General features: G+C 34.7%; 2 protein-coding genes across 5 annotated transcripts; both read left to right on the forward strand.

The window, feature by feature from the left end:
• The first annotated feature begins 349 nt into the window (after window positions 1-349).
• Window positions 350-1668, forward strand: LOC140867842 (uncharacterized). Its single transcript, XM_073272891.1, has 2 exons — window positions 350-1313; window positions 1418-1668. The coding sequence occupies exon 1, from the start codon at window positions 482-484 to the stop codon at window positions 1310-1312; it is 831 nt and encodes a 276-aa protein (XP_073128992.1). The 5' UTR covers window positions 350-481; the 3' UTR covers window position 1313; window positions 1418-1668.
• A 9156-nt stretch (window positions 1669-10824) lies between these two features.
• Window positions 10825-13796, forward strand: LOC140864373 (pyruvate kinase isozyme A, chloroplastic-like). 4 transcript variants are annotated; one of them, XM_073268523.1, is made up of 8 exons: window positions 10825-10987; window positions 11168-11712; window positions 11835-11922; window positions 12000-12190; window positions 12297-12424; window positions 12548-12791; window positions 12907-13141; window positions 13338-13796. In XM_073268523.1, exons 2-8 carry the CDS (start codon window positions 11179-11181, stop codon window positions 13664-13666), a joined length of 1749 nt encoding a protein of 582 aa, XP_073124624.1. In that variant the 5' UTR covers window positions 10825-10987; window positions 11168-11178; the 3' UTR covers window positions 13667-13796. The 4 variants fall into 4 exon arrangements, with proteins under 4 accessions (XP_073124624.1, XP_073124626.1, XP_073124623.1 ...); XM_073268525.1 differs by having other exon boundaries at window positions 11192-11712; XM_073268522.1 differs by lacking the exon at window positions 10825-10987 and having other exon boundaries at window positions 10994-11712.
• The last annotated feature ends 339 nt before the right edge of the window (window positions 13797-14135 follow it).

Below are 14135 nucleotides of genomic sequence, written 5' to 3' on the forward strand. Positions count from 1 at the left end.
GTAGCGCCTTGAGATGCTTTGATTATGTCCTCCCTACGGAGGGTGTCTACTAATTACAATAGCAAGGTTGTTTTCCATGAGATAGGATTTTAAAATGTATTTTAGTATTGACCTACCCTACGGAGGCAATTACTAAATTAAGTTTTAAAATCTAATATGGTGGGTTACACTCATAAAGAAATAATTAAATTTGTTAATTATTTTCTTGACTAAATTTTGTAGGAAATTAAGAAATGCTAGAAATATGAGATATTTTCGATAGCATTATTAATTGAGAAAGTCTCATTATAATTAACAATTTTTGTCCTACCCTACGGCGGCATTTAATTGTGGTGATTATAATTCCTTAGACTACGAGTAAACATGTTTTGTGTATTATCATGTGCTCTTATGCATTATATTTACTCATGTCTTTAATGGTTAATGATATTTATGCATTCATATATATATTGAAAATATTTTTCATTTTTTTCCAGCAAGTATGACAAATCCTATCCTTCTAATTCTTTCATCTGAAATTTTGACTGGTGAAAATTTTGCTAAATGGAAAAGCAACATGAATATCCTCTTGATCAATGAGAGTTACCACTTTGTCCTCAAGGAGGATTGTGCTCCAGCACCTCCAGCTAATGCTTCAAGGACTGTCTCACAAGCTTACAACAATTGGATTGTTGCAAACAATAAGGAACGTTGCTATCTGTTAGCAGCAATGAATGAAGTGCTTAGAGCTAAGCATGAAGCCTTAGAGACTGCTAAAGGGATTATGGAATCTCTACAGCAAATGTTTGGACGTCCATCTGAACAAGCACGTCATGAAGCTGTGAAAGCAGTTATGAACTGCAAGATGAAGAATGGTTCTTCAGTCCGTGATCATGTGTTGAAAATGATTAATCATTTAAATGATGCTGAAATCAATGGTGCGAACATTGATGAAAAGACTCAAGTTGGCATGATCTTGGAGACACTTTCTCCTGCTTTTCTCCAATTCAGGACGAACTATGTGATGAATCATAGGGTCTATAACATGACACAACTCCTGAATGAGCTACAAAGTTATGAATCTCTGATTGATGACAAAAATGGCAAGGCAAATGTTGTCGAAGCCAATGTGGCTGTGGGAAAGACTTCTTCTTCTAAGAATACAAAGAAGAAAAATGTGGGAAAGTTCAAGGGCAAGAAAAAGATCCAAAAGAAGAAAGGAAAGGGTGTTGAACCTAAACCAAAAGGAAAATGTTTCCATTGCAATGTGGATGGCCATTGGAAAAGGAACTGTAAGAAGTACCTTGATGAGCTGAAACAAAAGAAGAAATAAGGTAAATTAGATTTACTAGTCATGGAAACATGCTTTGTTGAGAATGATTTCTCAAGCTGGATAATTGATTCGGGTGCATCTAACCATGTTTGTGTTTCTTTGCAGATGTTGGAGTCGTCCAAGGATCTTGAGGAGGGAGCTTTCATGATGAGAGTGGGCAGTGGGGAAAGATTGTTAGCGACGGCAGTTGGGACAGTGCGACTGTCATTCAAGAATAATAAATTTTTGCTTTTGAACAATGTTTACTTTATTCCTGGTTTCCAACGCAATTTGATTTCAGTTTCCAAGTTGCATGAACAATTTATTTCTGTTTCTTTTGAGATTGATTCTGTTTCAATTAATAAGAATGGTATGAATATTTGTTCTGGTTATGTTGAGAATGGTTTATTTTTTATTAAGCCAACTTCACATAATTTACTTCAAACTGAAATGTTCAAAGTCGCTGAACCAACCCCTAAAAGAAGAAATATTTCTGATGAAAATAATGACACATTTTTGTGGCATTTAAGGCTTGGTCATATTAACGTAGAGAGGATAGAAAGACTAGTAAAGGATGGTCCTTTGAAGGAGCTAAAAGTTGGCTCTTTACCAGTCTGTGAATCCTGTCTTGAAGGAAAGATGACCAAAAGACAATTTTTGGCAAAAGGTGAAAGAGCTAAAGCACCTCTAGAAATTATACATTCTGATGTATGTGGACCTTTGAATGTCAAAGCAAGAGGAGGCTACGAATATTTCATCACTTTCATTGATGATTATTCTAGATATGGATATGCATTTCTAATGCAAAGAAAGTCCGAATCTTTTGAAAAGTTCAAACAATTCCGTGCTGAAGTAGAAAATCAACTAAGCAATTCAATCAAAATTCTTCGATCAGATCGAGGAGGAGAGTATATGGATTATGAATTCAAAGACCACTTGATTGAAAATGGAATACTATCACAGCTCACGGCACCTGGGACACCACAACAAAATGGTGTGGCCGAAAGAAGAAATCGAACATTGCTTGACATGATGAGATCAATGTTGAGTTATTCTTCTTTGCCTAACTCATTTTGGGGTTATGCACTGCAAACAGCTGTATACATTTTGAATATTGTTCCATCTAAGTCAGTTCCTAAAACTCCTCTAGAGTTGTGAAATGGTCACAAACCTAGTTTGAGACACATCCGCATATGGGGGTGTCTAGCACATGTGCTGAAAGGAAAGACTGGAAAATTGGATCCTCGTTCAGAAGTGTGTATTTTTGTAGGCTATCCCAAGGGAACAAGAGGAGGTCTATTTTATAGTGCTGTCGAAAATAAAGTATTTGTATCGACAAATGCTACATTTCTTGAGCATAACTATATAAAAGACTTCAAACCCAGAAGTAAAGTAGTTCTGGAAGAGTTGCTGGCTGATGAGATTAGCCCCATTCCAACAAGAGTTGTTGAACAAGAAAGAGAGAAGACCAATACTCAAGATCCAACACCACCACCTCCACCACGACGTAGTGAAAGGGAAATAATATTGCCTATTCGCTATCGTGAAGAAGGAGAAGCACAAGTTGCAGTCACTGATGGAGGTGATGATGATCCATTGACATATTAGATGGCAATGATTGATGTTGATCAAGAAAAATGGCAAGAAGCCATGAAACTCGAAATGGAGTCTATGTACTCGAATTCAGTCTGGACATTTGTAGATCAACCTGAAGGTGTTAAGCCGATTGGTTGTAAATGGATCTACAAGAAAAAGAGAGGACCCGATGGGAAAGTTGAAACTTTCAAAGCTAGGTTAGTGGCAAAGGGTTTTACCCAAAAGGAAGGAGTAGACTATGAGGATACTTTCTCCCCAGTTGCCATGCTGAAATCTATCCGGATTCTCTTATCCATTGTTGCTCATTATGATTATGAGATATGGCAGATGGATGTTAAGACGGCATTCTTGAACGGCCATCTTGAGGAAACCATTTATATGGCACAACCAGAGGGTTTCATTGTCAAAGGCCAGGAGCTGAAAGTCTGCAAACTCCAAAGATCCATTTATGGACTTAAGCAGGCTTCTAGATCATGGAACATCAAATTTGATGAAGCTATAAAGTCTTATGGTTTTCATCAAAATGTGGGTGAACCTTGTGTATACAAGAAAATAAAAAATGATAAAGTGGTCTTCTTAGTTCTTTATTTAGATGACATTCTTCTCATTGGGAATGATGTTGAATTTTTATCTAGCGTAAAGAATTGGCTAGCCAGCAAATTCCAAATGAAAGATTTGGGAGAAGAAGCTACATTCTTGGGATCAAGATTTTTCGAGATCGCAAAAATAAGCTTCTGGCATTGTCTCAAGCATCCTACATTGACAAAGTGCTTGTCAGATTTTTGATGCAGAACTCCAAGAAAGGTAATTTACCTTCTAAACATGGAGTTCATATCTCAAAAGAGCAGTGTCCTAAAACACCGCAAGAAGAAGAGACAATGAGACGAATTCCCTATGCATCAGCAGTTGGTAGTCTTATGTATGCAATGTTGTGTACAAGACCCGACATATGCTTTGCAGTGGGAACGTCAAAAGAGGCTGTTTGGCTTCGTGAGTTCTTGAAAGATTTGGAAGTTGTTCCAAACTTGAACGAACCAATCAAGCTCTATTGTGATAATAGTGGAGCGGTGGCAAATGCCAAAGAACCTAGAAACCACCGCAAAGGAAAACATATAGAGCGAAAGTTCCACTTGATAAGAGAAATTGTCAGTAGAGGAGATGTTTCAGTTCAAAAGATCGCTTCGATGAATAATGTAGCTGATCCATTTACTAAGACATTACCTGCTCGAAGTTTTGAGCAACATCTCAAAGGGATGGGACTGAAAAACATGTCTTATTTGCTTTAAGGGCAAGTGGGAAATTGTTGGGATTTATGCCCAAAACAAATATTTTGTTTTATGTGAGGAATATTTCAATATTATTTTTGCATGCATATTTTGATGTTTTAATAAATATCAAAAAATTCCAAGATTATTTTTATGTGAATTTAAATATTTGTATATAAGTGTTATATACATGAGGATAATATTTAAATTATAATAATCTAAATATGTTCGCAATTAGAAATTAAAGTTGGGATCTTTAATTTAAAATTGCTAGTGTGGTTCATTATATTAAGAATAAAACAATCTTATCCGGATTGTTGATAATGAGATTATTGGAATGAAAACACTTTATATAATTTGATTATATAGGACTGGAACACGATTAATTTTGAATCTCTATAAATTTCCATATCATGTTGAGAATTCAATATTAATCAATGATGGTCATATATGAGTCAATCTTAATTCTGAGTAATTAATAAACTCCTATTTATGATTTTGTATTTTTTGACATATCAAGTAATGACACAAATTACATAGTGTCAAAATTCTTGATACATTGGAAATACAATAAAATAAATAGCTGGGAATATTAATACGCAAGACGAAATCCATTCCTTCGTAAAGAAGTCAGATAAGTTGTTCTCTTAAGTATTGATTCAGGACTTGAATAATAAGAGCGCTCAAATTTATGATTAGATCATAAATATATTATTCATTAGAGAATCAATGGAACTTAAGAAAAAAAGATATAATTGAAGAGGTTAAGTGGAAATTACCTAGCTTTAATTATGAACGATTTATGGAGGACTAATTTATATGTAGTGACTATATCAATGGACTATTCATTTTGTTGAATAATTTTATATCTATTTTTTCAAGAGTGCAATTCCAAGTTTATAGTGGAATAACTTTGGAATTAATAAAATTAATATATAAATTAAAGAGTTTAATTTATTATCAATTTTATTGGAGCTTGAAATTATAGGTCCATAGTTTTCCATGCCATCTCCGGATTTAAGAACACTTATGATATAAGTATTAAATTTGTTAACTTGAAATTATTGAATTTTAAGTTATTGAGCACTCTTATTTTGTATGAATAAAATTACAAGGAAAAATGTTTTCTTTGTAATTTTAATTACAAAATTATATTTTATCTCAGTTAATTAATTTTGAATTAATAATGCTTATAATTTTCTCTATTTATTTATTAGATAAATATATATGGGAAATGGATTTTCATGCGTGTATATATATACATATATGTATATATATATTTATGAATATAAGTAAATGATTATATAAAGATATAATCAAAAATTGAGTATAAGATATATAATCCCTATCTAACGTGTATCACTTCTATCTCATTTTAAATATTTAAACAATATTGTTTTGTTTAAAAAATAGTCTAGAGATCAGTTTGTTGAGAATATATCTCAACCAATTGTGATAATATATATGAAAAGATATGTATTTTCTTTTGAAAAATTTCAAAAAGAAAATAGTAAAATATCTATATATATGTGGTGATAGGAGAAGGAACGATACAGACGTCGTACTCCACAGTGCATTTATAATACTAATATATATTAAGAAAAGTTGGTGACGCCCACACGTCAGTGTTCGGTTGATCTGGAGAATAGGCTTGGAAGGACTGCGGAATCAGCATTCAAGTTTTATATATTTCGTTCAACATAGGTATATTTTCTATCCTTAGTTGATTCTATGTTGAATTAATATAGATATTGATCGTTAAACATTTTTAACAAGAAAAAATGTTTTTATTCGATTCGATCTATACCAAGCTTCCGCTACGAAATTTTTGAAATTCGGTTTACAAAACCAACAGCTGCCACTTTGGCCGCTATTTCATAGAAATCTCGAAATTCAGTGCCCTAAAACTTCTTTCTTAGTTCAAAAACCAAGCTTTGTTGAGCTAAATTGACGAGCTCAGGTTTTGGTAAAGATAATTTACATTCACTCTTCAACTTCTTAAATCTATCAATAAAGCCATAGGTTGTTTCCCCTGCCTTTTGAATTAAGTGTGAGTGATCGACAATAGTTTTTTCAGGTTCAGTTCTATAGAATTGGGTATGAAACAATTTCTCCATCTCGTTCCAAGTGCAAATGGAATTTCATGGCAAATAAGAATACCAAGTGAAAGCAGTACCAGTTAAAGTGTTCAGAAACAACCTCATCTTGAAGAAAGAAAAGTTATCATAATTGGCTAGTTAACCACAACGTATGGTAATGTAAAATCAGGTAATTGGCTATTAATTGGCTAGTTAATTAGTTATCATCTCAAGGGAATAGAGCAAAATCAGTTACCTTGAATCCATTTGGATAAGGATTGTTAATGTAAATAATTTCTAGTTATGGATAGACGAACTTGAGCCTAGTCATTGGAAGAATGCCAGGGCCATACAAATCTTGCACCATTTCACGTAACATGTCCTGATCAACTTTATAAGACCCATTTATCGGATAATGATAATTAGTTGCCCCTCGAGTGGGTACTAAAGGATATGGTCGAGGATATGGTTCCTCATACATCCCTGGTTGAGTTTTCGGGTTAGTAACAACAAATTTTTGCAACATTGAAGCTTTCTGGCTTGATCTGTGGGCTGGAGAGAACCTCCCCCAAATTTCATCATCTTTTCCATGAGGTGGAGTATACTGGTCTCCATGGTTCCTCGTTCCATGGTTCCCTAGGTTGCAAAATTCGCAAGCCAGAGGATTTCCATTGGAACTATTTATGAAACTTAAAATTTGTAATAATTTATATATTAAAAAGTGTGTTTTAAAATTAAAGTTTTATTAAAATTATGAAGTTGTATTATTTTAGTGTTATGTGTTTATATTTAAATATTTTACTAAAAATGTTGTATTTTATGTTTTGCGCTGGTTTGGTAAAAATAAAATTACTCAAGCTACAAAGGTCATATTGGAATAATCTCAAATCCTGTAAAATTACAAAAGAGGAATATTCAACTTTGTAGAAGACAAGAAATTCCAAAAACCACATTAAGATGATCAAAATAATCAAACATCAAAATGGAGACAGATTTACTTTTACTATGACCAGCTTATAGTAAAAATATTATAACTATTTCACCTTTTACCCAAAAGAGGTGAATTATATGGCCAAACACATCTACACAAAATATCCTACGTGTTCTATGTTGAATAGAAAGGCTGAATCGGTGGTCTAAGGCATCCAACATGCCAATTAAAGTTGGGTCATGGTATTGAAATTCAAGGAAACAAGCACCCACCAACTTTACTATTTCACATTTAATGAGTCTTGGACTCTTGCTCTCATTTGGCCTATAAATAGATATGTTGTATAAGCTTTCTAGTATGCAAAAGTGTAAAGAAATTCCTCACTTGTAAAATAAATATTGTGTGTGTAATAATAAGAGTTTGAGTGTGCATATTTCTCCAAGTTTAAGTATGAAATTTCTTTTATCCTTACTCTTGAGTCTTATGTTCATGGCAAGCTAAATCCTTTTATGTCAAGGTGAAAATGTTTCATTGTTGGTCAAGTAAGATTTTTTATATTTTGTATATTCTTTCTTTTTCTATTTTTTATTTTGTTTTACTAATTGATCTTTATTTGTAGGTATAATTTGGATGATTTATTGTTATCTATTTACATCAAATACTTGGTACCTTGAATGTGGTTACCTTGATTTGTTGTCTAATATGATACAATAAATACTACAATAATTATATACTATAAATATATGTATCAATTTATAATAAAGTCATATATATTATTTAGACAATAGCGTGGCTCTGCCGGTTGTTCTAAATAATATATTGTGATTTGATCTAACATTTACTTTCTCGCAACTAACATTTACTTTCTCGCAACTAACATTTACTTTCCGCAATTAACATTTAATTTTCGCAACTAACATTTACATTTCCGCAACTTACATTTACTTTATCGCATCTAACATAAAAAGTCATATATTTTATTTAGACGATAGCGTGGCTCTGCCGGTTGTTCTAAATGAAATATGTTGATTTGATCTAACATTTACTTTTATGTAAATTTATATTTATGCACTTATATATATTATGGGTACCATATATTAATTATAGGTTAATCTGATATTAATATAGTGGGAACTATATTATATGATATATTTGTTTAAATATTATTCTTTTATGTTTATATTTATGCATTTATATATATATTATGGGTATCATGTATTAAATATCGGTTAATATGAATTTAATATAGTGGGAACTATATTATATGATATATTTGTTTAAATATTTCATTGTTCTTTTATGTTTATTCTTATTTTAGTTTTTTTTTATTTATTTTTGTTAAGCAATCTTAAATAAACCAACAATGAACCTTTGAAATCTTGCCAATTTTATAATTTGTGTATTTGAAGTTTTATATTAATATTCCCATCTATAATATATCATTGCTAAAATTAAACTTACAACATCCTCTCCGTGAATCGATCTCGTACTCACGAGTATATTACTTGCAGACAACCTACACTTGGGTGAATTACAATTTAAGTTGTAGCAACTATCACCTTTTTCCATAACCTTTTTAGGTGTAACAATACAATCATGTGGCTTTTCGGCAGCCCTGTAAACAGAAACTCCACTATCTTTGCGTTTGCTCATCTCACTCCGCGTGTATCCCATGTTAGTAGACATTAACTTATGGGCTTCTTCCATTCGCCCATTGTATTCCTCAACATGAAATCCATCTCTTCAAACTTTTTCGAGATCAAATCATCCAAATGGTTATGAGTAACCACCTCAATCACTAGACGTGGACTGGATCCACCATCATCAAGTTTCTTATTCCTTTCCTATGGTTCTCCCGAATCTCCACCAATAATGTTATCGGGTGGAACCATTTCTGTATTCTTATCATCTTGTGAATGTTGTTCACCATCACCTTTCTCTGTATTATTCCGATTCTGAGGGCGGGTCCCACCGGGCGTGCCAAAATATGTTTACCATCAAAATATACAAACGCAAATTTAGGGCGTGCCAAGCACTAATCATGGTAATGTATGATTTTCAACTTCTTTCAAACGATTTTAATTCCCAAATCCAGCATTGGTTTCAGTTTCAACGGCAATGCAACTTAAACGTTGTAATACAAAAATGAGAGTGAAAGACAGAATAAATTTGATCAAATTAACAACAAAATCAAACATGATTGTTGCCTCGATATATCCGAAATACAAATATTACTAAGACAAAATTTACAGACCAAACGATAGTACAAACTATCTTAAAGTGATGCAATATACACTAGAAAATATAAGAACATTTTTAACATGGGAATTGGTTTTTTGCTTTGAGCTTTTCGGCGATGTTTGTGTCTCTTTTCTCTTTTTTTCTCTTCCTAATCATACCTTCGAGTCCTGCTGCTTCCCACTACCCATGTTCTCCAATCCACGCCTTCAATCCAGTTGTTTTTTTATATGGTCTTTTATCCGAGCCTGCTGTTCTGCTCCTCTACCTCGGTTTGGGCTCATTATTATGGGATAAACAATCACATAGCAAGTATAATGCAATAGATAAAAAGCAACACATAAATATGGATACTCAATTGGATATCTCAGTCAGTACTTGCATACCTCATCAACTAGCCTAGATGTACATGCATCTACATTCCATCACTACAAGTCAAGAAAATAACATATCAGTAATACTTATCTAAAAACCTTAACTAAACTACTAGATACTCCCTAATACTATTAGATATCTCAGACTATATATGCATCTATCGTCAGTTCGCTGATGCAAAGGTTCCAACCCTAGAACAACTCCCCTACAAGTCCCGTAACACTTTTATATTGTCTGCCCTCGAGTATAAGGCTAAAAACATTAAGAATATACACTGATACACAAAGACACATCTAAAACATGCAATGATTGTGAGAAATTTGCGGCCTATTTATAGGCGAAGTTCGGAAGAACCGAACCCTAGTTTGGACGCTCCAAACACGCATGCTTACCTCGTCCGAACGTCCTTGATCGGAAGGTCCGATCTATTCTTCGGAAGTAATGATCCCCTTTCAAAGCTCCAAACTACCACTTCGAAATCTCCGATTTGCATGAAATCCCACGTGTTCGTATACTCTTGACATGTCAATAGTGCACATGGCCTAACTCGGTTTGTACGTTCTGATCTTGAATTCAGACTTTTCGAACACTCCTTGTTGCATCCGAACTCAACCCTTGGCATGCGATCAGTTTGGATCCTCCGAACTTCCTTTGGCTCAAATTCGATGCTTCCAAAGTGTTCGAGCCCATTTCATCATTTATATTAAAATCTCATAATCATGTTTTATCATTTTTAACATGTTTAGCTATTTTAATCACATAAAACGAAATTAAGATTACTACATGCAAGATGTTGTGTTAATCCAAATTTGTACTAAGTGCGTAACAAAAAGCAATGGGCGCAAATTGTCACGTCATAGAAATTAAAATACTGATTATGTTATATATAAACATGCACTTAAAAGTGAGATAAATTTTGAAAGTTTTGGAAAATTATACAGCAAAATATTAGCAATATAAATATATATATATATATATATATATATATATATATATATAATATTTGTGATTTCATGTTTGTCCCATTGATGGAAAATAATAAATGAGTTGTTGTCCTCGTCTGTCGGTGACCGTGACGCCACGGGCAACGGCAGCCAGCGAAAGGGTAGTTGACCGTTAAATTCGACAACTTGGTTGGACCTGCCGCCTTTTTCAGCTGTCCCCACTTTCAAATATTTTTAAGGGACTCCCCAAAACCCTAGTGGAATATACGGTACGGTCTTATATACGTACAATCAGCACTTCACCTAACCACCTTCTCGCAAAGCCCAAAGAAATTGTTGACGGGCTTTCCGAATACACTCCTCCGAATCATCGGGGAGTTGGGTTCTAGTGGTTTACTCTTTTTGTTGTCTTGATTATTGGAAATCTTTTGTTTGTTTTTTGTTCATAGTTGTTGATATCATGGCTGTTTTAGGAGATTTGGGTTCTAAGATTGCCCCATTTATGATTAAAGATCCGATTTTTGATTTAAAGAAGGGGGTTTTTGGTGTCCCGATTTTAAGATGTGGGGTTTGGTCCGATGCAAGGAAGTTTAGGAGTGGTGAGTTGAGAATTGGAGTTCAGGCCGTGATGCAGGCGGGAGCGGAGAGTGCTGAAATCTCTTGGAAGAATTCGAAAGGGGCTCTGGGGATTGATGTTGTTTCTGAAGAAGAATTGAGAAAGAAGGGGTTCTTGGGATTGAGGAAGACGAAGCTCGTGTGCACAATAGGGCCGGCTTGTTGCTCGTTGGACGATTTGGAGAAGTTGGCTAAGGGGGGAATGGTTGTGGCCAGGCTTAATATGTGTCACAATACAAGGGAGTGGCACCAAGATGTGATTAGGAAGATTAAGAAGTTGAATGAAGAGATGGGGTATTGTGTGTCCCTTATGATTGATACAGAAGGTAGCCAGATTCATGTGGCTGATCATGGTGCTACCTCCTCTGTCAAAGCAGAGGTCATTTTTTTTAATATGTCCTTTTATTTTCAAAATGGTGTGTTAATTTGGACCTATTTATTTCAAAGTAGCAAGAAATATGGTGAAATTTTGTGGTGTTTCTGTTTACTTTGTATTGGTAGGATGGCTCTATTTGGCACTTTACAAATGAGAAATTTGAGGGTTCACGTCCTTTTACGGTTCAAGCTAACTATGAAGGTTTTTCTGAAGGTTGGTTGATTAAATGAAAGTGAATTTGTATGTTAATTCTTCCACTTAAGTTTTATATATGTATGCTGTTGGTTTAGGTATTAATGTGGGAGATGAACTTGTCATTGATGGAGGAATGGTATCGTTCGAAGTGGTGGAAAAGGTTGGGAAAGATCTGCGTTGCAAGTGCACTGATCCCGGTTTACTCTTGCCTCGAGCTAAACTCAGTTTCTGGAGAAATGGAAAGCTAGTAGGGAAGAATCATGAACTTCCAACTCTGTCAACCAAGGTTAGGCAACATTACAAGATTTATTTGAGTTCATGGATACTAGAGATTTGTTCGGAGATATTTATATTTGGTACCGTAATTTTCAACCTTTCAATTTGATATGTAGGATTGGTCTGACATCCAGTTTGGAATTTCGGAAGGCATCGATTTCATTGCCTTGTCGTTCGTGAACTCTGCTGATGCTGTGACTCACCTGAAGAATTACATTTCCACGCAAGCTTCGAAGCAAGTGCCGTGAGTACTTATTTACCTGTCTAGTTTTCCACGAAGCATGTCAAAGTATCATTTATATTGTTTCATGTTTCTGCATTAGCCTAGAATATAAATCATGTATGAAAGCTGATCCCTGATCCACAGATCAATAAAAGTTTTGGCAAAGATAGAAAGTTTAGAGTCCCTTCATAAACTAGAAGAAATTGTCAAGGCTTCTGATGGTATCATGATAGCAAGAGGAGACCTTGGAGTTGAAATCCCACTCGAACAGATCCCAGCGATTCAAGAAAAAATTACTATCCTGTGTAGACAGATCAATAAGCCGGTCATTGTTGCTTCTCAGCTCCTCGAATCAATGGTCGAATATCCTACGCCAACTAGAGCCGAGGTAGTCATGGAGCCTATATTTACCACTTTCTTTGGAAACCACAATGCTACTGCTCCTCTTCACTTTTAAAGCACTCTTCGTCGTAAAACAACTGACGCGCGATTTATTTCTTTAGGTTGCTGATGTTTCTGAAGCTGTTAGCCAGTTTGCAGATGCGTTGATGCTCTCTGGAGAGTCGGCAATCGGACCATATGGGCTAAAGGCTCTTTCTGTCCTGCGTATGAGTAGTAGTAGAATGGAACTAAGTAGCCGTGAAGAGAATAAGCAAAATGTCCTGTTTCAACACTATCTTGGAACGTCTTTTCCTGATCAAATCGCAGAGCAAATCTGCAATTGTGCAGCACGAATGGGTATGCTTGCTTTCTTTATATTTGAAGGCTTTCAGTAACACAATCTGCTGTTTCACTTTAAACAAACATATTGAGCATTCAAAAGACTTAAAATTCGAGACTTTACTATGTCGAAAACACGCGCAGTCGTGCAGAATGCAAATTGTTGTGATCAGAAATCAAGAATATGTTTATATCCACTGTTTTATATCTGCAGCCAACAATTTAGGCCTCGATGCAATATTCGTGTACACGAGACACGGGCAGATGGCATCTCTCATCTCGGGAAACCGTCCGAACTCTCCTATATTTGCATTTACAAACGACAACACCACCAGGATGACGCTTAACATGCAGTGGGGTGTAACTCCGATTCTTGTTGATCTTTCGGATGATATGGAAGCTAATATTCAAAGATCTATTGAACTTATGAAGACAAAAGGGCTTATCAAGGAGGACGATACGGTGTTAGTGGTCTCGGACATCATCCCGACTTCGGCTACACAAACTGTGTTTCAATCTATTCAAGTGAAAACTATTGTGTAGAGGTCTCGTATGAAGAGGTAATTTATCTTCTAATCTTGGAATTCGGAGAGACGAAAATAGAGGAACTTTAGATGATGAAGTTTGTACATTCATACATGATTATTAGTGCGATTAAAACGTTACATTGACATTTTTCGACCATATTTTATTTCAACGATATATATATTTTCAACAACGCATGTATCAATATTAATTGAAAATGTTATATATACAAGTTCAGTTAAAAGCTATATTTGAATTTACAAAACTATCTCAATTACATGCATACATGTAACATAACTCTTATTAATTAGCTCTAAAACTCCTCAAAGGAGTTATTGCCTCCCATATACGCTCCGGCCCAGCTTCCGGTTCCTCAAATTATAAGTAGACGATCCGGGGTCTTGATTATGGGCACATAGGTCGGGTTTACACAATAATTAGGAAATTGTACGTCTACCTTAAGCATGTTTCACTCAAATTACGTATC

The sequence above is a fragment of the Henckelia pumila genome, chromosome 4 (genome assembly GCF_033568475.1).
Source record: "Henckelia pumila isolate YLH828 chromosome 4, ASM3356847v2, whole genome shotgun sequence".
NCBI classification, from domain to species: domain Eukaryota; kingdom Viridiplantae; phylum Streptophyta; class Magnoliopsida; order Lamiales; family Gesneriaceae; genus Henckelia; species Henckelia pumila.

Bases quoted from the DNA above. Each gene is read 5' to 3' on its own strand.
- LOC140867842 (XM_073272891.1), top strand. From the start codon at position 482: ATGACAAATCCTATCCTTCTAATTCTTTCATCTGAAATTTTGACTGGT.
- LOC140864373 (XM_073268523.1), top strand. From the start codon at position 11,179: ATGGCTGTTTTAGGAGATTTGGGTTCTAAGATTGCCCCATTTATGATT. The intron at 11,923-11,999 runs GTTGGTTGATTA...CTGTTGGTTTAG, and splicing joins CTATGAAGGTTTTTCTGAAG to GTATTAATGTGGGAGATGAA. The intron at 13,142-13,337 runs GTATGCTTGCTT...TTATATCTGCAG, and splicing joins CAATTGTGCAGCACGAATGG to CCAACAATTTAGGCCTCGAT.